The sequence below is a fragment of the Neltuma alba genome, unplaced genomic scaffold (genome assembly GCF_004799145.2).
Source record: "Neltuma alba isolate B1F8T4 unplaced genomic scaffold, ASM479914v2 tig00013638_pilon, whole genome shotgun sequence".
Classification (NCBI taxonomy): domain Eukaryota; kingdom Viridiplantae; phylum Streptophyta; class Magnoliopsida; order Fabales; family Fabaceae; genus Neltuma; species Neltuma alba.
In genome coordinates this window covers 36,268-63,329 of record NW_021637821.1, presented here as the reverse complement: position 1 = coordinate 63,329, position 27,062 = coordinate 36,268, and the positions used below count along the sequence as shown (strand labels likewise).

The window sequence follows — 27,062 nt, the reverse complement described above, 5'->3', positions numbered from 1 at the left end:
AGAGATGGCTTCTAGCGAGTCATCTCCAGAATGGTCCCAAGCCCATAAGATCGGTTTTTCACAATCAGGGGAAATCTCACTAATTTACTTGGGAAAAAAATTCTATTTGTTGAGTATTTTCTTTTTAACTGTGAAGGAAAGTCCAATTATGTGGTTTCCGTGAATGGTTTTGTTGAGCCAGTGACTGCCATTTCTGTCGCATTTTCCAGTAACGCAATCCAACCAAAAGCGATTCCCTTTTTATTTTCTTTCTTTATCTCTCTCTTTTTTATTTTGGTATTTAAAGGGAAAAATTAATCCCTGGAGGCCACGAAGTGAGAATTTTCTTGTCATTGAAGGTACCCTCTTTTGTTGCTTGACCCTCAATCAAAGACCCATCTTTTCCGTTTTGCTTCGGCAACTCCACCACCAGAAGCCCTAATCTCCATACCCACCATCTTCTTCTTCTTGTTCAATCTTGCCCCGTTATGGGTCGCGAGACGTTGCCAGTTGCAGCTCCACCTGCCCCAGTAGCCACAACACCGAATCCAACATCACCAGTAGTAGCACCACAAGCTCCTCCTACATCACTGGCTCCTGGGTTTTCGTTTTCACCCAACTGATGAGGAGCTCGTTATTTACTACCTTAAGCGCAAAGTTTGTGGAAAAACTTTCCGATTTGATGCAATCTCTGAGGGTCGACATTTACAGAAGCGAGCCTTGGGACCTAGCAGGTCACTCTCCTTTTTGCGCCCCGAAATATTCTACCTTTGTATTTCATTTGTGTGGGTAAAAGACTGATGAGTTTTTCTTTTCTTTTTCCTCAATTTTAAAGCCTTTTTTTGTTTCTCTCTCGCATTGGGGTTTGACGCTGTAATGCTGGATTTTCTCGAAATGGTTCTTCTTATTTATGTGGAAATTTCATGGGTCTGTGTTCCTTTTTTCTGATACATTTCCGGTATTTGTGTTCTGGTGATGGTGGGACGAATGGCTGTTCAGATAAGTCGAGGTTAAAGACGAGGGACCAAGAATGGTATTTTTTAGTGCATTGGATAAGAAATACGGTAATGGAGGGAGAATGAACAGGCTACGAGCAAAGGATACTGGAAAGCCACTGGGAATGACCGTCCAGTGAGGCATGACCAAAGGACCGTGGGGCTGAAGAAAACTTTGGTATTTCATAGTGGAAGGGCTCCGGATGTAAGCGGTACCAATTGGGTATGCATGAGTACAGGCTTGTTGATGAAGAGCTGGAAAGAGCTGGAATTGGGTCGGCCCAGGTGAGATCATAGTTAAATTTACTTATGTTGTTGTCTCTGGAATAAAAATGTAGAAAAATGAAGCTTGAGATGAGAGCTTAAACTGTTTAAATTATGTCTTCCTTTCCCTAGTAGCTGGAAAGGGATCTCGTCATTTGAACCAGTCATTTAGTTTTCGTAAAATAAGGAGCTTAGTAGTTTGGTTCCCAAACTGGGAACTCTTGGATGCAGAAGTTTGAAGTTATTTCTTATTCAGTTATCTTCCGAGCAACAAACAGCACTGTGTTGTTTTGTTTCGGAAAATATGGTACATGGACGTTGTTATTATATCTCAATCATAGTTTCACCTTGTTTTTAACACTTTTCTCTGCTGGGTGGAAAAGGATGCTACGTTTTGTGTAGAGTATTTCACAAAAATAACATAGGACCTCCAAATGGTCAACGTTATGCACCTTTCATTGAGGAAGAATGGGATGATTCATCACTAGATTCCAGGGCGGAGCCTGTAAATGAAGCTACAGCTCCCCGTCGCTCACTCATTGAAGGCAATGGTCATGTTGGCCGTTTTTGAGCGAACTAATGCTGTCCAGGTTTGTTCTTTCCGGAAATCATTCAATCTAGTGTAGTTATATGACATGGGGCTACGTCTTGCCTCAGCTGCAGTAAGGCTTCATTACATGATTGGCACTAAAAAAACTTTTAAATGTAACAGTTTAAAGTTGTATTTTAAAATTCATACTAATTTTTGTAATTAGGTTCAAATTCCTGGTTTAAAACGCAGTTTTCTATAAACTTTGTGGTGGAGCTGTAGATATTGGAGGGTAATATTTACATACTCTCAGAGTAGCTAATTTATTGATTGCTTGAATTAGTCAAATTACTTTTCTGTGATTCTTTCTAAGATTATTGATAACATGAAAAGTGTAAAATCCCATTCTTCATGATTAACTGACAACTAGAGGAGGCAGAAATTGTTTGGGATGTTTCTTTCTCGTGCCACCTGCAGTTTTGTTGCATTTGCAATATTTCCCCTTTTCAGGCTTCTGGGTGTGTTTTTTTTTAGTAGCAATTAATGCCATGTTCTCTATATCTCCTTTCATGAGACAAGAATATTGAGTTAAGGATGAATTTACGTGTCCTAATTAACCAAAATAAAGTAGTAGTTATTGGTTATTGGCTTGTGTTGGAGCAATGCCAAATCAGCATTAGGATTTTCCGATTTGTTTATTCTGCTTTTCTTAAATGGTTGTCTTATCACTTTTGCTTTTACCATGTGATTCTTATCTTAAAAGGGCTTTTGTAACATGAAGGATTACATTTCTTGGCTGAAAATTTGGCCCTTCTGTCTTTCCGACTGGATGGAAAAAGAAATGTTGTGCTGCCAGAAAGATGAATCCTCCGACTTTAAGTCTTCAAACGTCATTCTATGAGCTTTAGACATCATTTAGGCCCTGACTTTGGGAAGTGAAACAAAATATCCATGTTGAATGAGGGTGTAGGACTTCCGCTTGGGGCCCCATCTTTGCCGTCAAGAAAAATTTTCATTTACAGTCTACTTTATGCAGCCACCGGCCCACTTTAGATATTATGTCGTAGTGATGCATTCTGCTTTTTTTGGGTTAATCAAATTTTGATATTATTAAGGAGAGTAGATTGATCATGGATACATGGGGGTGGGGTAATGGAAAGGAAGGAAAGGGAATTTGAGTTTATACTCAAGTTCTCTTGTTTATGCATCTATCTCCATACCTAGCAATCTCTTTTACCTGGTTCACAATTTGTGTTGGGTGATTTTGGACCATCTTTTGCCCAACTCTTTTTTTCTGTGTCTCTGGGTTAATCAGTGACCATCGCTTTATGGCAATTGTTTATCTCGCTGTTTTACTAAATTCTTGATGTCATCATTGACGTAATCTTGTGGGGTTAAGATCCACTTTGTTTTGTTTCTGTGGAACTTATCTGTTATTTGGATCAATCTATGCTGATTCGATTGGGAGCTGCAGATTCATAAAATGTCAATTTTAGTTGTCTTACTGTTTTCTGATGGTTCATCAACATTAAAAATATTGCCAGGGCGAGTTTTTGTGGTTGGGTAATCTAGTTGAAGATATCTTAAGAAAACTTTCTAACTCTTCCGTATAACTGATTAGTTTATATGATTAATCTTGATTTATATGAGAGAAATAAACTTAGGTATAATTTCATAAGTTCTGTTACAAGGTTCTCTGATAAATACTTAATGTGGAGAACTTTTTTTTGAAACACCTGATAAGGTGGTGCTGAGCTTTGAAAAGATATACGTTCAATCGTTTGTATTCTTGTTGGAAAACTTTATAGCTAATATTTTTTAAGGAAAACCGTGCTTAACTTTTCTCCTAAATAATATCGGTATTTGATTTGCAATTGTAGGAGGTTTAACAGGAAAACTTTCACCCAAAATATCTCTCCGCGAGAATTAGTTTGTTTCATTTTGCTTCGGCAATGAAATATGTTACTAAAAGTTTAGAACCATCCATGATGGAGTTCCTTGTTGCATCGTATTCTGAATTGAATTAGTACAAGTTAATGAGATAACTTCAGGGATTATTGTGACATTGAACAATGGGAATCATCAGTAGAAGCAGTCATGTGGGTTTAATGGAATTCTATGACATCTCACCCATTCGCACCAAAAGGAAGAAAACCCCGAGGAGGGGGTTTGCTTGACATGAAATACCGAGGAGTAATCGATATGCTTTTGAATCATTGGTTTATAAAGGGTGGTTAATTTGAGTTGGAGGTGGATGCTTATAGCTATTTTTTAAATGACAATTAATTGTTTTCTTAGTTGGGGTGTTTGACAGGAGTTTATATGCTGGCTATGCTACGGAGGAGAGTGAGAGTGAGGGGGTGTGAGAAAGGAACTTTAGTATGGGAAAGGATCACGTACATGTAGACTGAGGATTCATTGATAAGCTGTTGTTAGTTTGTTTTTGGCTCTCTAATTATTTTATAAGTTAGTACCTTTGGTAAATTGGCTTTAAATTTCAGACTAGCTTAAATGGACGAAGTTGGGTATTTATTAAGGCTAATTGGGTTTGACTTTCAAGGATTGCTATGTGCGTAGAGCCAATCTTTAATTCAGAATTTAAATTATCATCGATCTATTTCTTCTGTTGTGGGAAAAAGTGATTGAACATAGATTGAAGTTGGAGACTTTATTTTAGAGAACCAATTTGGATTTATGCCAAGGAGATCTACAACTGAAGCAATTTATTTACTAAAAGGGTTAATGGAAAGATATAGGAGTAGAGGAAGGAATTTACATATGATTTTTATTGATTTGAAAAAGCTTATGATCGTGTACTAAAAGAAATACTTTAGAAGGCTTTGAAAAAGAAAGGTGTACGGGTTGCTTATATCAAAGTCATACAAGATATGTATCTCGGGTAACTCCTAGTGTAAAAACTCTTGGAGGTAAGATACAGGACTTTCCCATTAAGATTGGCCTACATCAAGGATCTTCTTTGAGTCCTTACTTGTTTAATATTGTTCTGGACGCTCTAACTGAGCTTATTCAAAAAAAAAAAAAAAAACCCTTAAGTGCATGTTTTTTCGCGGATGACACAGTTTCATTGGCTGAATTAAAAGAAGAGATTAACTTTAGATTGGAGTTGTAGAGAAGGACTTTAGAGTTGAAAAGTTTTCGCTTGAGCAAGAACAAAATAATATATGCATTGCAATTTTGAGGGGAGACAAGGCAATGGTGATTTGGAGGTAAAGATAGGAGATCAAATTATTCCTCAAGTATCAAAGTTTAAATTTCTAGGATCCATTGTATATGAGGATGGTGAAATTGATGAAGACGTTTCTCATAGAATCAAGTTGGTTGTTAAAGCGGAGGGAGGCTACTGGAGTTATTTGTGATAAGAAGGTATCTGAGAAGTTTAAGGGAAAATTTTATTAGACTGTTATAAGACCAGCTTTGTTGTACGGTAGTGGTTGTTGGGCAATAAAGGAGGAATAAGAGCATAAAGTTGGGTAGCAGAAATGAGAATGTTGAGATGGATATGTGGTCATACAAGAAAAGATGAGATTCGAAACGAAAATATCAAAGCAAGAGTTAGTGTAGCGCCTATCGAAAAAAAAATGGTTGAACATCACTCGAGGTGGTTTAGGCATGTGCGGAGAAGGCTATTGGAGGCATTGGTGAGGAGAGTAGATCAGACAACATGAAGTCTCATAAAAAGGGGCAGAGGGAGGTCGAGAAGAAGGCTCAATCAGGTCATTGAATGAGACCTTCTGATCAACAACTTATTTAAGGACTTGATTGTTGATAGAGCACCATGGCGTCGTGTGATTTATGTAGTCGACCCTACCTAGTGGAATAAGGCTTGTTGTTATTATTGTATTGATCTATTTCTTCTAAAATCTCTTCTTTTCTCCTCCCCAAACTTTCTCCCAACCATCTACAAACTTTACCTTTTTCCTCCATTGTTACAGTTGGTATCCTTTCATGTAAGCTATCACATAATACCATTGTTTTAGTTGCATCTTGTCATTGAATTTTTTGTTACAAGCAACTTGGCAGTTGAAAATATGTTCTTCCACATGACTATTAACATCTGTGATACTAATCCTCAACTTGCAAATTGACTTGGCAAAATGCTTAGGTAACCCCACGGGCCTCAAAAAAATCGAAAAAGGAAAAAGGAAAATTGATGCGCTGCCCCACTTTTTAACCGTTCATTTGCCTTCAATTTAAAATAATCGAGAAGGGGCTAAACTGACAGTGTTATATTATGTGATATCCTCTCACGAGAGGATCCTTATGCACAGTACTATGGTTTTGTTAGATAATATTGGGCTGTTGAATAATATCTTCAATATTATTTATTTTACATGAGAGAAGGAATGGCATTCAATGAAAGATGAGGTAGAGATGCGAGTGATTTGTTGTGTAAAGTTGTTTGGTGTAAGGATGATAACGAAGCAAAGAAAGGAAATTCTTGTGGTTATCCAGTAACTTCAGATTATTAAAACATCTCCTTTTTCATTTTATTTTGAATTTGTTAGCTATCGCCTTATTGTATAGTGATCTATATTCTATACTACTTATTTGTGATTGTCGTCTGTAGTTGGCATCTCAATAAACATGTTACTGCACTTTTGTAGCATAAATGCATCATGGAATTATAGATTTCTCTATTTTGGTGTGGTTGCTGAGTTTACATTCATAGTTTCCCTAGTGACTGGAGTAGTTATCTTTTCTTTTGTTATCTGTTTGATGGGATATTTTTGCCACTTGATAAAAAGTATGTGATGCAATAAAAATGTTCTCAAGTGTAGAGGGAATCTTTGTTTGACCTTTTTTCTTCATCAAATGAATAATTTTGCTTCAACAAAATTTGATATTTTCATTGTGTGACCGAAGAAAATAAATAAATAAATAAAATAATTTCATTGTGTGATCAAAATACTAAAGATGTTCAACGCACAAGTATGTTTGTGTGCTGTAACATTTTATTCATTTGGGAATAAATCCCCCCCTCCCAAAAAAAGAAAAAAAGGCAAGCGAATGTTAAAATGTGGTGTGATTTCCCTGTCACATATATATATGTATATATTTCATTTATATGCCGAACATTTTTATTATTTTGAGACCAGATTGAGGATTAAGTAAATGATTCGGTTTTGAAGTCTCAGCTTTATCTCCGCAGTTGGCGGATGATATTGAAATTGTTCAAACTGCAAGTGCAGCATATTTTCAATAATTTAAATGTTTATTATTCAAAAATTAGTCTGGTTATTTATATTATTTATGGCAAAAGTACTTGAGTTGTTGAGTGGGTAATAGCATGCAGCTCATGGGGGAAAATTGATTTTGGACCAAACGCGGGAGATTTCACTTCAGTAAACCCTATATTCATTTATGCACTACTAACTAGAAGAATTGCATCACAAATTTGAAGCTGTCATGTGCTAAATGCTTTCTTCATTTTGGTTCATTCTTTCAGGATACTCAATCCATCAATAAAGCTCCTCTTGATGTGAATAAGCTACCAATTGAAACTCAAAATCTGCTAGCTGTCTGCAAGAGGGAGAGCATGGCTGAGTATCCATCACCCGAAAGGGATAATTCTAAGTCTATGGATGATTATCCATCACCACAAACAGACAATCCGAAGCCATTCTCGCTAATATACAAAAGAAGGCGGCATAATTTAAACTCTAGCAATTCAAATGTTCCCGAGGATTCAGCCCGTAATGGCCAGGATCCATGCTCATCGATAATAACAACTGCTGCAACAACACTCCCAGCCACAACCACCACTACAACTACCAGCACTTCCTCAAGAAAACATTTCTTGTCTGCATTGGTGGAGTTTTCCCTACTTGAATCTCTTGAACCTAAGGAAAGTCCTTCGACTCGGGTGCCGGAATTTGACCCCTCTACACTTGACTCCCCTCTGCCCCCCAGCTGCTTGAAATTCATCCAACAGTTGCAGGAGGAGGTTCGTAAACTCTCAGTGGAAAGGGAGACAATGAAGTTTGAGATGATGAGTGCGCAGGCCATGATAAACATTCTGCAATCACGTATTGACTTGCTGACCAAAGAGAACAAGGAGTTGAAGGGAGGCACTGAGAATGCTTAGGAGCTCGTTTTGTACATGTGCAATCTTGCTCTTGCTAGTGTACCAATTTCAGCGCCGCGATGGTGCTTCGTTTTCCGGATCATGTATTATTTTTCAAGAGCTAGTGTTACAGGGGAGGTTGATAATCTCTTGGTAAGAAAGGGACTCTGTAAATAGGCTAGTATTTTGGGGTAATATGTGAGAAATGGATTCAATATAGTTCTACAATCTAATTGCTGATGTGCCAAATGGAAGTGAGCCAATCTGCACCATTTGATATCATTTGATATGTGTATCAGATCCATTTCTGATAAACATTGTAGTGTAGGTTGGCTCTAATTCCGTTTGGCACATCAGCATTTAGACTCCAGAACTACATTAGATTCATTTCTCACATATTGCACCAAAATAGTTCCTTATTTGTAGAGTTCCTTTTTCATTATCAGATTACTAACTTCTAAACCTTCCCTGTTGCAAGTAGGTTCTATTGTAGTTTTGAACTTGGACTAGATCTCTCAAGAGTATTGAACTTGTAATTTAAATCGTGTAATGTCTATGGCTTTTAGTTGCCCATCTATATATTCTATAAACCTTGTAGCTATTCTGTGATTGGTCCACATGGCAGTCTTTAGTGATAGTTTCTTTTGCATCTCATTGGTTGTTGGGTGTTGATGCGTGAGCCGCTATTTTCATTCTTGGTGCATGCATCTGCATTGATAATTTTATCTTTATTTATTTTTTGTCTTTTTGCTTCCCTGTGTTTTGAGAGGGAGGGGTCTTTTTTTGGGTGGTCCTATAAATATAGGGTTGTTAGGGAGTATTTGTGCAGTGTTGCCATTGTTATCACCTTACTGCTCGAGCCCATCTCTTCCATTGTTCCTCTGCCTGGTCCTTCGTCTCTTGCTACCATCATGGTGTTCTTCATATCCAAGACTTGATAGGCCTTTTTCTGTACCACCATCTTTGACCAACTTTTTCAACCGTGTTTTAGAATAATATTTGTCTTTGCTGCTTTTGACATCATTCTTTGTGTAGGTATGATCGCTTTCAGATTACTACCTTTGATTTTGCTTCTTTACTGGTTGTTTCGGTCTTCGTTGGGATCATAAGAGGTTTGTTTCAGTCTCCAATAATTTTTATCAGGCCTCTACCAACAGTCAAGACTCATGAAAGCGGTTTACGGCCTCGTTGGGCATGAAACTTGATGGCTGGACTAGAAAGGTTGAAGAACAACACTATTCATCAATATTTTTGGAATTCATGTTTTCATCCTAAAAATGAAATTGTAATCAGTGTTTTCATTAGAGCTCCTCTCTCTCTCTCTCTCTCTCTCTCTTTCCGGTCTTTGGGAAGCTCTTATATGCAATTAATATTCTCTAATTCAAATTATTGGAGTATTTGCATTTTTGGTTGGAGTTTCTTCTCAGAGTTTTTTTTTTGTTTTACCTTTTCTTTTCATAATAAATTTGTAATTATTGTGATTTTTTATTTTTCAGTGCTGATTCTGAAATTATTTTCAGAGAATAAAAAAGAAAAATTATACCATAACATTGATGATGATTGGAATTCTGAATAGTTTCATGGCTAATTCAACAAAGCAGTAGTTGTAGAAGCAAAGCCAAGATGATAAATTAATGAATAATGAATAATATGCAAGTACTAAAACTAAACGCAAAGGATTAAAAAAATATGTGGTTTGGCCAAATCATTAAAACCTCTTGGAGAAATGAGTTGCTGGAGATGAGGCAGTATTTAAGATTTTTATCATTTCCCTACTTTTTTGAGTTTCAATATTTGAGTTTTATGGAAATGTCCCCCCCCCCCAAAAAAAAACTCTAGTTATTACATTTTACTAATATATATGAATTTAACTTATTAAAACATTTTTGCCATATAGTGGAGACTAAGCCTCTTTTATTAGATGTAACTCCAATTGGTTTCTGTAAAATCTCTTTATTTACATATTAACCATCTCTTTATTTGAATTTTTAATGTAAAATAAATGCATAGATAAAATGATTAAGATTGTTGAGAATTTTTAGATTATCTACATTGAATTTTCTAAATTAAAATAAAGAGATTGTTGATCTTTTCATGTAAAGTATGAATCCAATATAAATGTAAAAAGAAGATAAGTTTAGACTTCAGATAACATTCTTAAATTTAAATTTTAATTCTAAATGAAGAAATTGTTGAGATTTATAATATAAAGAGATTGTTTATATATAAATGTTATAATTTGCTTCCCCCTCTTCTTTTTTTTAGATCAGATTTTTTTTTAACAGATTTTGTTATATCTGCAATTCTTTTAATAAATTTTATTTATTAGTTAGAGATGTTGGACAGTTGAAGAACCACTTTTTAGCCAAGAGACCTTGAAGGGCACATTTAAATTCTAAATTAAGATGTAATTATTAAATTGTAATATTTATACATAATTTTCATTTAAATCTCAACAGTCTTCTCTTCATTTAAAATTAAAAATGCAAATTTAAGAGATTAATTAATGCTCGAGTTGAAAGTTGGATTTTCAAGTGAGAAGACTGAAGGCCTCACAAAGCAATGATTAGAGTAATACACTCACCAATGAGTCTAAGGATGCCAAATGCCTTGGTATGAATAAGTGTAATGTACTGTTGAGTTTTGACAGCACGTCATGTATAAGTCACACCAAGCCACCCAATAGATATAAGAAAACATGATGACATGGATATTATCCAGACCAGTAGAACGCAAAATTCAATGTAATGTAAATAATCTAAAAAATCTTATCAATTTTCTCTGTGCATACTTTTTAAAAAAAAATAGAAATAGATGTTCTCTAATTTTATTGCATATTTGTTAAGGAAAAAAATCTGCCACCACAAATCAAGGCATAAAGTTTGTATGTGAATCGAAAATAATATGATACAAATTATTACTTTGTGTTTTCTAATTTCTTAATTATATAAATATATCACATAATTAGACATAAGTTGTAACAGAATGGTTATTAAATGAAGATGAAATAGCCAATTAGACATCTTGGGTATAGACACACACACATATATAAAAGGTTCGGTGGCACATGCATGGGTTTATGTATAGCCGTATAGGTGAATGTTTTCAAAACTTAAAGGTCTTTTTAGGGGGGAAAAAGCCTGCTTTGAAAATGAAGAGATCTTGAATTACTTGTGGAATAATTTAAAGAACCATATAATTACTTGCCTTTTTTTAATATTTTTAAAAATGAAAAGACCTTGAATTACTTTCTAGAATGATAAAAATAAAAAGGCTTTAAATCACCTTGTGGAATACGATATAACAAAAATTGAAGATATTTTAAATAAATAAAGAATTACGAACAAAATATAAAGCGGAAATGCAAAAGTATTCTAGATGTCAAATCTAAGAAAATAGAAGTTCATCATTCTTCTTAGCAGGACACAGGGCATTAAAAAAAAAAAATACATAAAGGTATGGGATAACAGGGCTAAAATCGATTTTTTTTTAATTATATTCCAGCATATTGAAAGTATAATTTTTTTCTTAAAAAAATAATTGATATATGAGGCTATGCATCTCTTTATAATCTCAACATAATTGCCCCATTTTTTCCCATCTCAAATTTTATTTTAATAATATCATTTATAATATAAGTGTATCAAATTTTTTATAACATATGTATATCAAATTCATACTAATGAATATTTATTAATTAACATTAAATTTATACTAAAAAAATAAATGTTTTGGTTTTTCAAAGTTACACCTCGTATGTTGCATAATAGTTTAACATCTATTTATACATTCAAGCAACTAACTAATATGAAACGAGATTTTACCATCGTGATGCTTTTTATTAGGAGTTTTTTTTTTAAAAAAATAAACTAAAGCGGGATTCAAAATTAGTTCGCTCAGTTTATAAGTTTTTTTTAGCACTACAACAATGGCAAATGAAAGAATCAATTAATGTTCCCCAAACAGAGAGTATATTTGCAAAAGATAATAGGGACTTCAACTGAAATATATCATCTTTCATATTAACAAATATTTCTTTATGTCACAGGATTTTTTTCCTGAAGTTATGCGTTCAGCTTTCTTATTATAATAAAGGAAAATATATTTGCAATATACTTTAATTTATGAGTTTGTATGATTTATTCTGATCAATAAATGATAACAAAATATTTTTTAAAATACATTGTAATAAACAAATATCTTTTTTACAAGCTAAACGCATGAATGAATGTTTTTTGGGGTGAAATTTTTTTGAAAATGCCCCCGGGGGCACTTTTTTTCTTAAAATTGATATGAAACTCAAGTCTTCAGTCTCTGTGTTTGAAGAACTTGTTGTATCTAACTTCTTCTTTTTTTTTTTAATTATTAAAGGGAGTTCTAAATCAATGTTTTATTTCGTAAATTCATAAAATAATATTTTTCATTCCAATACCATTTTTTATACAATATGGACATTAAAGTATTTCAGTATTAACATGACAATGCCCATCTTATTGTTATTCTCCATTGACAAGTCTACCCATCCACAGGTTATAGTGTTCAGATAACGTTTAAATTATAAAACTAATTTTTTTAATTCCTAATAATTTAATTAATAATTCTTAATTGCTGAAATGTAATATGAAAATATCTATTTTATATTGATATATAATATAAAATAAAGCCACAGAATCTCGATTCTCATATATTTTTTATGATAAATTAGTTAATATAGAAAATCCACACTAAAAGTTATATAAGAAGGTCCCGATTTTTGAACTGATTTTATTTCCCTGCCGGCAACTAACAACCGGAGCTTCAATGACCAGTTGTCGGATGACTACTCTTTCTTATGTATTAACTATTCTTTTTTAGCTATTGACTACATTTATTTTTAAATTCCGTGACATGTTACTGAAACTCCGGTGATCGGTCACCTGAGTTCCTGTAACTACTCTTTCTTATGTATTGACTACTTTTTTTAACTATTGACTACATTTACTTTTAAACTCTGATGACTACTCTTGTTAAGTGACTGACTACTCTAGTAATGCGATTTATTACTCTTGTGTAGTCAATAGCTATGTAAACATAGTCACTGGAGCTTTGAAAACAAAAGTAGTCAATAGTTAAAATAGAATAGTCAATAGCTAAAATAGAGTAGTAAATAGTTATATAGAAGTAGTTGCTGACAGTAAGGACAATATTGTTATGTTACAAGATTTGAAAATTCCAAAATGGTACTTAGGGCCTGAATTGAGATTTTGAAATTCACCTATCCTAATTTGTCATTTAGTAATTTTGAGGATATTTTGCTGTCCTCTATTATTTTAAAGCGAAACTTGCAATAAAATAGTTTGCAATAAATATTTTGGTCTATTTTTTTTTAAATAACCTCCGTCCTATATTTTACTATAAGTGTAGATAAATCAGTGATAACTCTCATAATAAAAAGAATTACCACCTCTGGTCCTAATTATAAGAGCCAGTTGACTAATTTGAGGAAATTAAGAAAGTAAGTTGAGTTAGTTATTTGTCCTAAATATGTGTTATCTTTCTTGAAATATCTTTGCTAATCAAGTGTATTGACTATAACCCTTATTATTAGAAGGGCTACTTTGGAAAGAAATGTATAAATATAAGAGACAAAGTGGATTGGGATCTTATATTTAGGACCAAAATAAAAGTCAACCAGGATCTTATATTAAAGACCGGAGGTAGTATATTTTAAAAATACATACTAACAAATGAAGTTTTTGGATAGAGGAAAAAATGAAACTTTATTTATTTTTTTGTTACACATAGCTATCCTACTATTAGAGGCAATCCTATTCAAGACATTATCAGACACTAAATGTTGACACTTCTTCCTGCGAGATTCAAATCTTAGTTCGTCATACTATGAAGATTAGCTTCTTCTGCTAGACTTAACCCCGTTAGTAAATAAAATTTTCTTTAGTTAAAATGGAACCACCAATTTATGAAGTGACAACTAAAATTTTACATCCAAACATATGCACCTTCTATAATTCTCATTGTTGTTATCCACCAAGGGGTCATCTCATGCAACGCACATGCTACGGTGTCTAGTTGCTGTGAAGATGGTGTTATGGACTTCGACCTTTAGGAATGAATAGGAACCCAATAAATCTGCGAGGAACGAGAAATTCTTCAGTAGATGTAGTTTATAAGTGAAGCCAAATTATATTCATGGACAACTTTGTACATGTATTTGTTTAAATATGTTTCAAGGTCGAACCCACATCTACAAACTTATAGCAAAATGTGCTACTCATAGTTTGTGACTTTATTCTTCAAATTCTGTCATAGACCGGTGACTTAAATATTAGATGGCATGTAACTCGTCTTACAGAGAGGTGCATGGGAATTTTATTGTCAGATGGAAGGATTGCAAGTTATATTATACTACTTTTGTCCTAATTATAAGAGCTAGTTGACTAATTCGAGAAGATTAAAGAAATAAGTTAAGTTAGTTATTTGTAATAAATAGATATCGTCTTTTCTAAAATATCCTTGCTAATCAAGTGTATTGGCTATAACTACTATTATTAGAAGGACTACTTTGGAAGAAAATGCATAAATATGAGAAACAAAGTGAATTAGAGTCTTATATTTAGGATTAAAAAAAGGTTAAACGGAATCTTATATTAAGAACCGGAAGAAGTATCCTGTTAGAATGTTATTGGTGAATGTTTATATAAATGTTCTAACTTGTGACGCTCATCTTGATTTTAATAAACTTAATATTCCTCTCAATTTTAATTCCTCCTATAAGACAACACAATATCAGAAGAAGTAAGAATGAAAAGGGGATAGAGGGTCACCTTGTCCAAATTTTGGTACCAAAGAACAAAAACACTGCTTTTCAGTATTCAGTGAACTTTGGTGAGAAATATTACGTACAGATTGGATAATCATTTAAATCCAAGTTTTAAAAAATTTATTTGGGCTTCTAATCTAATGTATTAAGCACTTTTCTTAAATTCTTTTTAAACGTGAGCTTCTAGGTTTGACCATCTATAAATATAATAGTACGTGAGTTCGTTCAGGACCTCATATAAGCATGATCGGTGGTATTACTATTTGAACAATCAGCTATTAACAAATTCAATTTTCTTTAACTTTTAAAAAGTTGTTGCTTTTCTAGTTGAAAAATCTGCTTAGACTTTGGCAACAATTCAATAATGTTTTATTCAAATGCATTATTATAAATTACACAAGGTGAGATAACCATCCTTTGCTTAATGCAGTGGAATTGGAGAAGTCAACCAAGACCAAGGAATGATGTGAGTTTAGATGTTTGCGTTAAGAACAAATACACTTTACACAATGAAGAATCTTAGTTGACGTAATGATGTGAGGTTAACATATTATCATGTAAAATCTAAAAAAATAAGTTTATATGTTTAACAATTAAAGTATACATTTTGTTTCTTTAAATTTATATCGAATTTTAGTTTAGTTCTTTAAATTGTAAAGTGTGTTTTTAATCCCTTTAATCTTAACACAGTCTCATTTAATGAAAAATGTTGATTAACAAATTTAAATGGAGATCCGGCAAATAAATGTTGGCAAAACATGTTAAAATTTTATAATATCAAAGGATTACATTAGGGAATTAAGATTTAGAGTATATTTTGCTAGCATTTAATTATAGTAACTATTTAAATTTACTTTGAGTCAATATTTTCTTTTAAATGAAACTAATGATGTTAAGGTTAAAGCCTTAAAGGATTAAAAGTATACTTTATAAATTTAATGGATTAAATTGAAACTTGATGTAAATCTATACTGTAGCCTATACCTAAATTATAATTTGTGAATAGCATAGTTTGTTATAAATTTATTATTAGTAAAAAATATTAATATTAACATTAATATAATAAATCAAATTTATAACAATTTATATTAGTCATAACTTATAAATAAATATTTATTTTTAAATTTCACATAAATTTAAAAACTAACGGGTAGAATATAAATTTTTTGTCAAAAAATGGTCTTTAGACCCACTATAGTTGAGTTTGGTGAAAGGAATTTCATTCTTTTAAAGTAAAGTTAAATGTATAAAATTTCTGAATGAAAATTGAAATATCTTATTTTGTTTCACATGATAATGTGTCATATTTAAAATAGAACACATACTTATATTTGATTGAAAAACTTAACATACTCTTTTGATTCTTAATATAAAATTTAATTATTGAGTTGATCTAAGTTTTAAATGTAACGTATATTTATCAATTTTTTTAAATTATACCTAGTGACATTCTTTCAATCATAATTATTTAGAAGAGGGAGAGATGATACTAAGAAAGATAATTATGGTACTTTACGAAAAACATGTTATATTTTTTATAATTAACCAACTTACCTAATTGTCTTAATATAATCAAATTAGTTAAACAGGTCTTATATTAAGCTAATACTACCTACGGTGCTTAATATAAAAGCTTGTTTAACTTTTATTTTGATCTTAAATATAATATTCTAATATACTTTGTCTTTTATATTTATTTATTTTTTTTAAAAATAGTCTTTATAAGAATGACAATTCTATTAGTAAAGATATTTAAAAAATATAACATGTATTTATTACAAATAATTAATTTAACTAATTTTTTTAATTTACTTAAAATAAACTAACTCTTAAGCGGGTCCCCATTCGGTGCTCATAAGGTGATGACCTGATGAGCAATCTAGATCTAGACGGTCCAGATTTAATATTATTAAATAATTATTTTAAAATAAAAAATTATATTTTTAAAAAATAATAGTTAAGAGATTATCTTTATATTTTATCCTATACTTATTAAAATAATTATTTTTAAAAAATAAAAATAAAAATAAATCTAGACCGTTCAAATCTCATGAATATTAGGTGCTCATATGACGAACGGCCAATGTAAATCCAACTCTTAATAGGATAAGACGCACAGTAATAAACAACTTGCTGAACACGAAATTTCTCTAGAAAAACTCCTGAGAGAGGGGTACTTTCTTAACTGGGTCCATATGCTGTCATGTAACTAATCATGTAATGCCATGTGTCTGCCATGAGACCATCCCGCGTATCAAGGGCGCGCAGAGCAGGTGAGAAATATATATACCCCGGTCTGTGACTATATCCAAAACCCACCCGCGATGCTAGAACCTTCTACCGTCCTTTAAATGCTCTCTGCGGCTACGGACTCCGACGAGCTTCATCGCTGAAATGGCTTGCCTGCCTTCTTCTTGCATTTCCTCTCAACTCTCTGACTGCAATTGAAACACCAAAGAAACCTAATTCCCAATTGCCCTCTTTTAATACTTTGTTCTATTTCATACCCGAATTTTAATTTCAGTTTCAGCGATTCACCTCGATTGGATCCACGAATGGGTCGTGATTCTGCGACTTCTCTCGCCCCCGGATTCCGATTTCACCCCACCGACGAAGAAATCGTTCGCTACTACCTCAGGCGCAAGGTGTGTGGCAAATCCGTCCGGTTCAACCCTATTGCCGTCATCGACATCTATAAATCCGAACCCTGGGACCTCCCCTGTTAGCTCTTTTGCTCTTCTCTGTCTTTCTTTTGTATAGGATGATTTTCTCTATGTATGTAGTATTAAATTGAATTTAATTTCTTCATTGTCTTGTTGTTTGTTGTGGCGAGTGACTGCGTCGCTCTTGCTGATTGAGAAGTTTTCTTTTGTTGGGGGCCCTGCGGTGTCTTAGGTCAGTCGAAGCTGAAAAGTAGGGACTTGGAATGGTACTTCTTCAGTGGGCTGGACAAGAAGTACGGGAATGGGTCGAAGACTAATCGGGCTACGGAGAAAGGGTACTGGAAGACGACGGGGAAGGATCGTCCTGTCCGACACAGCTCGCGAATTGTCGGAATGAAGAAGACCCTGGTTTATCACAGTGGTCGAGCGCCGCACGGTACTCGTACCAATTGGGTTATGCATGAGTACAGAATGGCCGATGAAGAATTGGGGAATGCAGGAATAGCTCAGGTGCTTTGACTATTTTGCTACATGTTTTGGTATCTATATTGCTACATGTTTTGTATATTGGATAACAATATCTTTTCATTGATCTTTTTGATCGGTCATTTGTATTGAAAATACTACCTGTTCATTTTCTTTTTTCCGGGGAGAAGGATGCTTTTGTGCTCTGTAGGGTTTTCCAGAAGAGCGGTACCGGGCCAAAGAATGGAGAGCAGTACGGTGCCCCCTTTATAGAGGAGGAATGGGATGAGGATGAGGTGGCTCCGGTGTCAGGGGAAGGGGCTGTTACTGATGAAGTTTTAATGGGTGATGATGTTGATGCTTTCGTTGAAACAAACGACCTTGAGCAGGTTTGCGTTCCATTCCAACTACTTAGCAATGTTATTTCAGATTTTTTATTTTTTTTCAGTCTATTGAGAGCTCGTTATTTGGAGCAGTTTGCTGGCGGGGAATTATGAACTTTAATAATTAATAATTAATAGTAAATATGGTCAGTCCATATTGTGCGTTCTCACCTAAATTCTTCCGCGTTCCTTCTGATTAGTTTATATTGGTATTTTTGAAAGCTAAGCTTGTCTTTGATCATTAAGAGAAGACCAGGAATATATACTCATGTTACTACGTGTGGCTTTTTGTACTTATCTCCGTAGTGTAGTCATGGTGTCGAATGTTCGGTTCGCCCGGTACATGCACTGATATTTTTAGTTTTGTCTTTGATGAAGAATGACGGACAAATATCTATATATTTATATTCTGGAATTATGCCAATGTTGTCTTTCTTCTATTCAATATAATGTAGGCTAACTTCTGTGGGTTGAATGCTGCATAAATTTGTGTATTATTATTTTCTGGATTTGTAATATCGTCTGTTTCTCTTCTGATATTGTTTAGTGCACGTCTTTGCTCCTTTTCCGTGGCTATTTATAACTGTTACTAGTGTCCAGCATCGAAAAATAGTCTAATCTTGAGAATTTCTGATTACTTCTAGAACCTCGATACGGACATAGCATCTGCTAGTGCTGCTGTTCCCGTCAACATGTGTTATGGGGAGAGTAGTAGCTACCCTGTACCTGAGTATTCCCAGGAAGCCACTGAAGACCAGAAGCCCTTTGTAAGCAGGGGTGAAACTTGTGAGCCTCAAGAGGGTCAGTTCCTGAATATACCTGAGCAGCATGCTGTGGACGGTAAAACATCGAAGGATGAATATAAAGCGGAAGCTTGGCATGATGGAAGTCCTCTTAACTTTAATCATTCACTTGATGATCTATACTTGGATGCTTTTGATTTTCCTCAGATCGGTGATGGTTCATTCCTGGAAACCAATGATCTTTTGAATCCCATTGAGGCGGATCTTGATACCAAGGACATGCTGGATGAGTATCTTAACTACTTGGACGCTGATGATGATATTTCCAAGTTTATATCTTTTGAGTCTCCTCAGATTAATGTAGAATCAGTTCCTGACCAAGGACTGCCTTTCATTCAGGTTAGGGCTTACCCTAGATCTAGGTATTCAATGTTAGATACCTTTTAGTGATTATTACAATAGTTGTATAACTAAATTGTCTCATTGATAGAATGTGGATGAGGAACCGAACATGGCATGCAAGCAGAAGTTTGATGAAGCACCTTGTAGTGATGGAGCTTCCTCTTCTAAGCAGAATCCTGAATTGTCAAAATCAGTACCAGGTGAGCCATCTTTTGCCTCCCCGTTATTTGCTTTGATTTTTGTGCGACAGTTGAAAAAAACACTTAAGCTGTCGGCCTATCTCTTCTACTTGTTTCTTTGCCTTTTATTTTTCGGCAAACGTCAGACTCGGACCGTTCATCCATCTTTTTGTTCGCTAGGTGATATGAATCCATTGACAAAAAGGGCCAGTCGCTTGTTGGACAGCATCCCTGCGCCTCCTGCCTTTGCTTCAGAGCTTCCACCCAAAGACATTGCTCTTCGACTTCATTCTGCTGCTCAATCTTCCAATCATGTAACTGCAGGTATGATTAGAGTAACTAACATTACTCTTAGAGGTAACGGGATGGACTGGACGCTTGGCAAGAATGGAGGGTTCAACTTCGTGATCTCTTCTGATTTTTCTCAACCTAGTTATAATTCTGATGCGCTGGTCCCCGTTTCTGGCTTTCTATCTGGCAAGAGTGCCTGTTTGGTGTCACATTGCTGGTTTTTCTTGATGCTGTTTTCGGTTCTTATTCTTTCACTGAGTTGCAAGATTGGGAGTTGCATGTATGCTGCCGGTAAATGACACACGGAAGGCTGTGTATACGATGCAATAAGCAATAAGCTGCACTCAGCTGATTGTTCTTTGGTATCAGTGATACATTTATCGAGTGACTAGGATCTTAAGACGCTGTAGAATTCTCTAGTTAAATTTTGTCAGACTGACTGCTAGCTGATGTGTTGTTTTGTATATCTTCATTGTAATTTATACATAATTGACATTCATATTTTGGTTTCAGGATGTCAAAAGCTATACTAGTATTTGGTTTATATAGTACATAATATACATTAATTTTATAGGTTATTTCCGCCTCAATATCTCTGCAGCCTCGGTTATATTCTCAGCTTTGCTGTTAATTTTTATTGGTAAATTGATTCATTACTTGTGGTCATCAATAACTATATTGATAGACTGGCAACCGGTATTCCAATATTTTGGCTCGGTTGGAGAGGGAACTGAACGGACACGGGCACCTTTTTGTTTTGGGACTGTATTTTCTGTGTATCTGCATGCCTCGGATGTGTTTCTGCTTCTGTGTGTGAGCGTGGGTGATTCAGGGATTCCTAGAAGTTTCATGTCGGATGTCTTCTCGTTTCTGTGTGTAAGTTTTTGGTGATTTCTCATTCCTTGAACTTCAAGGTTGAGTATTTTTATTGTTGCACGGGCATCTCAAAACTCCATGTAATTAGATCTGAATTTTGTTCCTTTCCAATTTAATGCTGTGTAAGTTTTTGGTGATTTCTCATTCCTTGAACTTCAAGGTTGAGTATTTTTATTGTTGCACGGGCATCTCAAAACTCCATGTAATTAGATCTGAATTTTGTTCCTTTCCAATTTAATGCTGGGATACTTGTTGATTTAGATAAGTTGATTTATTGCTGACTCATTCGAAAGGTGCATGGAACCTGATACGATTTTTAAAGAAATTATCAACTATAAATGTATAAAATTATATACTTTTAATTATGAACATATTAACTTATATATGAACATTGATGATTACATTTATTGAAAAGGTTATTCCAGAGTTGTCATTAGATGCATATATCTAGAATGGATATGCATCCCGTTTTAGATTGTGTAATTTATAATAATTTATAATTGATATGTCTGTGTACTGTAAAAGCTATTGTAATATCTAGACGAGGCGCAGATCATTAGATGTAGAATGGATTGTGTACGTTTTTAGATTGTTTAACATCAATTGGAGTCGGGTGCTCGCTTGAGGAAGATTAAGTTGGCCTTTGCGAATGGCTCAGGTTGTCGATAATTCTGTGAATTATCAGCGTACAAGGGGCCAAGTTATTGGGATACAACGAACAAGCACTGGTCTCGGGCGGCAAATTTTATCTCAACTAAATTTAATTGCCATACTACAACATATGGATGACAAATTATGAGTACAATGTGGCTGGAAAAGCCAAACAATGATTTGCATCTACTGCCATGTGAAGCGGGCAAAATTTACGCTCGATTTATTGTACAGTAATCATTATCCGCCACTTGGTGAACTTACCCTCGATATTTGAAACGTACCTCCTTAAAAAAGAAAGAAAGGAAAAAAATTTGTAAACAAAGCCGATCATAAACTGTCATTAGTGAATCTCACTCAAGTGTATATGAAGCGCTTGTGTGACTGGCATTTATGATTGGCCTTGTATACAAATTTTTCTTGTTCACTTACTGGACTATTTACCTAGAAATTAGTGTAGAAGTGCGCTCTAACTGTAAGGTGCTAATTGGTTTTGCTACTTTTCTCCAGGGAGCGTTGTGTCACCAGGCAGCTCACACACAGAACTCCCCTGAATCAGAATCAAAGCATGTTTCAAATGACGAGTCTCAGCACAGCAATTTGGTTAAACACATTAGATACATGTATATATAAGAAGGTTACCTGGCCTATTAGGTGAGCCACACATCTCTTCTCTGCCAGCAACTCTGCTTCTGTCTGCAAAACAAGAGGATACAATCACCTGTTTTGGGGAGACGTAAATAAAGGCACTGCTTCTCAGGAGGTTGAAGGTAACATAATATTATCATTCTATCAAGGAGTCTCAAGTTTTGGTATCTTGCATTCTCAAGAATCTTGAATATCCACCAACTTTAAGTCCTGACTTCGATGTAATAACAATGATGCAACAGATGTTTTATAGTCTGACAGAGCATATATATATATATATATAGAGAGAGAGAGAGAGAGACATGAGATTTTCATATTCTTTGAGAGATGTGACATAGCAGTAGAATGGGGCCAATTGTACATGTACAAGAATTGTATGTAATATATCTCTTCCTGTAGTATGGCTGTTCAAAGAAGATATAAGCCCCCCCCCCAACCCCCCAAAAAAAAAAAAATCTCACTTCAGAATAAAGAAATTTAGTCAATTTACTTATATCTATTAAGTTTTTCAATTACCCTTGTTATTTTATTATTGTTAATCGTTAAAATACTTTGACTGTAAATTCATCTATGAAATTGACTTAGTAAATACAAGCAACTTGATGTAAGTTTTGTCTTGATGAAAAATAAAATGTGATGCTTACTTTGGTTATTCGCTGTCGGAGGTAGTCATCAATTATAACATCCTTGACAAGTTCATAATCACCGTTTCCCTAAAAGGATAACAAACAGCGTCTTAGGAGCAAGCACAAGCTATTTAAAGAATTGAAGAAGAATGAAGAACATGTCAGGCACAGACTTACTTTAGATCGACATGGCATGCTGAAAACAATATCTTCTGCGATACCATAAGTATTCCCATTTGTATACACCTGATTTTTCAGTTGCGAACTGTGTGATCAAAACCAGAAGAAGGAAGAGATAGAGAAAAAGAGAACAACGTGGAAAACAAAAAGAGAGAACAAATTGCGCTCATAGGTTACTGCACTTGTGGTTTGATACTCTACTAAGTTATCAGATATCAAATAATTGTATGAAAAAATTTACAAGAAATCACTATTAGGTTTCAAGAAAATAACATGATCATCAAAAAATCCCAATAACAAGTATAAGCATGACATGTCGTCATTTCTTGCATCAGAACTTATTATTGCATACTACTCACTTTTTGTGGGACATTTTGGTGATTACATTCCTTTCTTATATAGGACCTCCTAATGATTCTCCTAAAATTTACACACACGCAATTTCATTTAATTAACTGATACTTACAGCAGAGGAAAACCAATCACCCTCAGGAGTAGGAGTGGTTAAAGAGCGAATGGCATCAACAATTGATACAGCAGTTGATGCAGCTGATGATCTCCCACACTTTTGAATAAGAGCACCACCTCTCTGCCAACCATAAATTTTCCTTCCAATGATGTCCAAACTAGTTTATATATATATTCCACATATTCACAGATGGTTGATTGTACTTTTACCTTTTGAACCTTTTGAGTGAAGTCTTCCTCTAACCATTTGCGATCCCTGATCACATCTTTAACAGGCAAACCATCAATTCTGGCATTTAAAAAGTCAGGGACCTGTTGAAAATTTAGCACCATATCAAGGAAGAGAATTTAGAAAACTCTGTTCAAGCAGAATTGTTTAGGTAAATAATGATCGTGTAATAATGACCTGAGTAGTTGAGTGATTCCCCCATATGGTCATATTTGACACTTTATCATAAAAGACACCTGCCTTGAGAGCTAGCTGTGCATATAATCAAAACCAATGCAGAGAGATTCTTAGCTCCTTGATCTTATCTTGTAAAAGATAAGCAGATCAAGCTAAGCACGGACAAAGTTGTCGATGAAACATACTTCAGAAGTGAAGTCTGTGAAGTCTGTGAACTCTGTACCTGACATTTGGCCCTGTTCTCATCTAAGCGAGTTAAAGCATGAAAGTTCTTTGCAGGAATGTTTGGAGCATTCTTCAAGCATATCAAAGTACTGAAAATTAGTACACACGCTTATTAACAGCCTGCGATGACTAGTTTATGCAGAAAACAATCGAGGAAAGTTATCGAGTTTCTCTTACTTTGTATTGCAAGGATTTCCCACAACTATAACTTTCACATTTCGGGATGCCACAGCATTTAGTGCTTTTCCCTATGGAATGTTTAGCAGAGAGATTAGTAAGTGGACTTAGTGCAGAGAAAATAGAGAGATCAAAGTAACTGTAACTGATATACCTGCTCAGCAAAGATTTTGCCATTTATGTCTAATAAATCAGCCCTCTCCATGCCAGGACCGCGAGGCTTAGCGCCTATTAACAGAGCCCATTCTACATCTTGAAACACCTCATAGGGGTCAATCCCAATACTAACCTCTCTTAGTAAAGGAAACAAGGAATCCTCCAGTTCCATTGCAACTCCTATATGTTGAAACAGAGCAACAATGTTAAGAGGCACTGATGATATATGTATGTATGTATGTATGTATATATATTCAGAATAATACTCTTCCGGTGTCCTTGATGTGAGAGTTATTTAGTTAAATTGGGAAGATTAAGGAAGTTGAATAAATTAATTCTAACAAATGTGACATGATCTCTCTAGAATATCCCAATATAACAGTTGATTATATATCAATTTTATGAATGAAACTAACTCCCTAACCAGTTCATACGTTTAGGACCTAATTAATAGTTTATTATCGTGGTAATCTTCTGAAGTTGGTTCAAAATGGAAGAGAGCCTGTAAATGAATGGATCTTACCTTCAAGTGCTTGGAATGATCTTTCAGATCCCAGTAATTTCAGAGCTATAGGTTGATCTGGACCAAAAACCTCACCAGATGCAAGCTGACAAAAGAAATCGAGTCATTTCAATGGTGGGTTGCTAGAGAAGAATATTTAATAATGTTCTTCCTTAAAAGATACAAGGTGGTAAATTTGGATATTCAAAAGATTTGGATTGACCTTGAAAAGGAGGTGATTAGAGATCATTCCGGCTGCACCAGAGACTGCAATGTTGATTAGTTTCTTCCATGTTCTTGTTTCTTCTTCCTGCCAACATACAAACATCAGATTAACAAATTTAATCAGCAATTATAATTATTAATATCATTACAAAATCGACCAAATCACACTGTGCATAAGTCATCAAAATTGGAAAGAATGCTGATTTCTAAGATATGTATTAACACCTGGACAATTATGCACCCTGTTTTTCGAGGGATAAATTAGTAGGACACAAGTAGCCAAAAGGAACAGAGAAACAGAGAAGGGACATGTGTAGAAGTTCAAGTTCGTATCATTTGAAAGAAATATATATATCTTATTTATTTCTTGTTTTGAAAACAGGTCTGTAAAAAATTTTTAAAAAAAATTCCTGGTAAAGTAACCAGAAAAGATCTGTGGAATTCACTTATAACAGCATTAATGAACATTCCAACTAACTTCTCTATGTAGAAACATCATGAGTGCATATTTACAACATCCTGATGCAAGTTTAAACATTTGGTTTAACTTCATGAAAAACCAGTAAGCATCTTGTAGCCCAAATGACATTAAGCACCACGATTTAGAAGGTAATATAGATCTAAAGACGAAGTTGGTGGGATAAGACAAAAGCGAGGAAGCACGTAGAGGAATGAAAAGGGACATTACAGCCTCGAGATCATAGGTCAAGCAGAAAACTCCATAGCAGTTATCTTCATCATTCTTACTCTTCACCTCTTCACCCCTTTCCACAATCGGCCCCTGCACTTTACTGATCACAGTAGAATATTAAAAAAAAACAGAGCATATATGGGGACGTAGCAATTTAAAAACAGAGCATATATACCTGGTAGCAATGGAGCAAGAAATGGAGGGATATGAGGTAGGAGAGCGGCGTGGAAGAGGAGGAGGATGGCGAATGTGAGGGGGAAACCAAGGACGTCGTGAAAGGGAAGAGGATGAGGGAACAAGGGACTTAGTGTAAGAAGCCATGGCGTACGTTGAAGGAGTTAGCAGACACAGAGAAATATATATGTGTGACAGAGAGAAGTCAATTCCTTTGAGGAAGAAGAAGAAGGTGGGATGAATCGAAACACTTGCGTGTGAGAGGGTATAAGGCTAAGGAATTGACACTTGTAAGTCAAACAACTCGAACATCATCTCCTTACCACCCTCGTCCAACTTCACATTCACATGATGTCGTATTTGTAACATTGAGAATGTAATGTCACTTCAGTTACATCATTCAATTTTTCACTTGCATTCATTTATTATTCATAAAAATAATTGACTAATTAAAATAGAGAATAATTAAGAAAGCTAAGTGAATTGTTTTAAAATATTTATATCCATCATTTTTTTTACTTATAAATTGATATAAAATTTAGAGAGTGTTTGGATAGAGTCAAAATCATGATTTTAAAAGTGTTTTTACGGTATATGAAACAAATATATAGAGGAGTTTATCTCGATTGGTGAAAAAGTACTTTTTAAAGAAGCCAAACACCTTACACCTCCTTAATAATATACATACGTATTTCAGAAAGATCATGTAATGTATACCATAATTATGTAATTTATTTAATTTTTTTAATCTCTTTAAACTAGTGAACTGAGTCTTGTATTAATGGCAGAAAATAGTATAAAGTATACAGTAATAATGATGGGGTTAGAACATTATTAAATTTTAAAACAAAATTAATTAATGAAACTGACGGTTATTTCTCAAGTTCAGTGAACCATATTGAAAGTGTATTGTAAATAATTTATATCCAACAATAAATAATTAATTTGTTTATTTGATGGTTGGTATTTGCGGGAATGACTGAACCACATTTCTGTTGTTTTCCATTTCCATTTTGGTGGCTAATGCCTAATGCTGTGTGTGAACATATTCCCACGTCGCGAATTTGTTCTTCTCACCGTTAAGCCACTCGTTTTCTATTCTTTTTTTTTTTTTTTGGGCATACAAAGGCCACCAAGTTATTATTCTTCTTTTGGATTCCTTCTTTCTCAGTTTTGAAAAATATCTGTGCGCTTACCAAATTGTGATGCTTACTTGTTATTTATTCTTTTCACCGCTAAGCCCCTTGTTCTTTACTTTC

The 27,062-nt window shown here is 34.4% G+C and overlaps 2 protein-coding genes and 1 pseudogene across 3 annotated transcripts; 2 read left to right on the top strand and 1 right to left on the bottom strand.

Annotated features, from left to right (window-relative positions):
* The first annotated feature begins 330 nt into the window (after positions 1 to 330).
* LOC114738624 (NAC domain containing protein 50-like) lies at positions 331 to 8,453 on the top strand (annotated as a pseudogene).
* An 8,596-nt stretch (positions 8,454 to 17,049) lies between these two features.
* LOC114738619 (NAC domain-containing protein 78) lies at positions 17,050 to 20,388 on the top strand. The gene is made up of 6 exons (XM_028926687.1): positions 17,050 to 17,393; positions 17,568 to 17,845; positions 17,992 to 18,189; positions 18,828 to 19,325; positions 19,417 to 19,528; positions 19,688 to 20,388. The coding sequence occupies exons 1-6, from the start codon at positions 17,228 to 17,230 to the stop codon at positions 20,095 to 20,097; spliced, it is 1,662 nt and encodes a 553-aa protein (XP_028782520.1). The 5' UTR covers positions 17,050 to 17,227; the 3' UTR covers positions 20,098 to 20,388.
* Positions 20,389 to 21,405: 1,017 nt separating this feature from the next.
* LOC114738620 (malate dehydrogenase [NADP], chloroplastic) lies at positions 21,406 to 26,001 on the bottom strand. Of its 2 annotated transcripts, XM_028926689.1 has the most exons (14): positions 25,805 to 25,999; positions 25,627 to 25,729; positions 24,937 to 25,023; positions 24,735 to 24,819; positions 24,210 to 24,391; positions 24,056 to 24,126; positions 23,877 to 23,967; positions 23,654 to 23,728; positions 23,458 to 23,559; positions 23,246 to 23,368; positions 22,777 to 22,845; positions 22,618 to 22,686; positions 21,968 to 22,021; positions 21,406 to 21,875 (listed from the first exon to the last, which is right to left on the bottom strand). In XM_028926689.1, exons 1-14 carry the CDS (start codon positions 25,948 to 25,950, stop codon positions 21,822 to 21,824), a joined length of 1,311 nt encoding a protein of 436 aa, XP_028782522.1. In that variant the 5' UTR covers positions 25,951 to 25,999; the 3' UTR covers positions 21,406 to 21,821. The 2 variants fall into 2 exon arrangements, with proteins under 2 accessions (XP_028782522.1, XP_028782521.1); XM_028926688.1 differs by having other exon boundaries at positions 21,406 to 22,021; positions 25,805 to 26,001.
* Between the last annotated feature and the right edge of the window lie 1,061 nt (positions 26,002 to 27,062).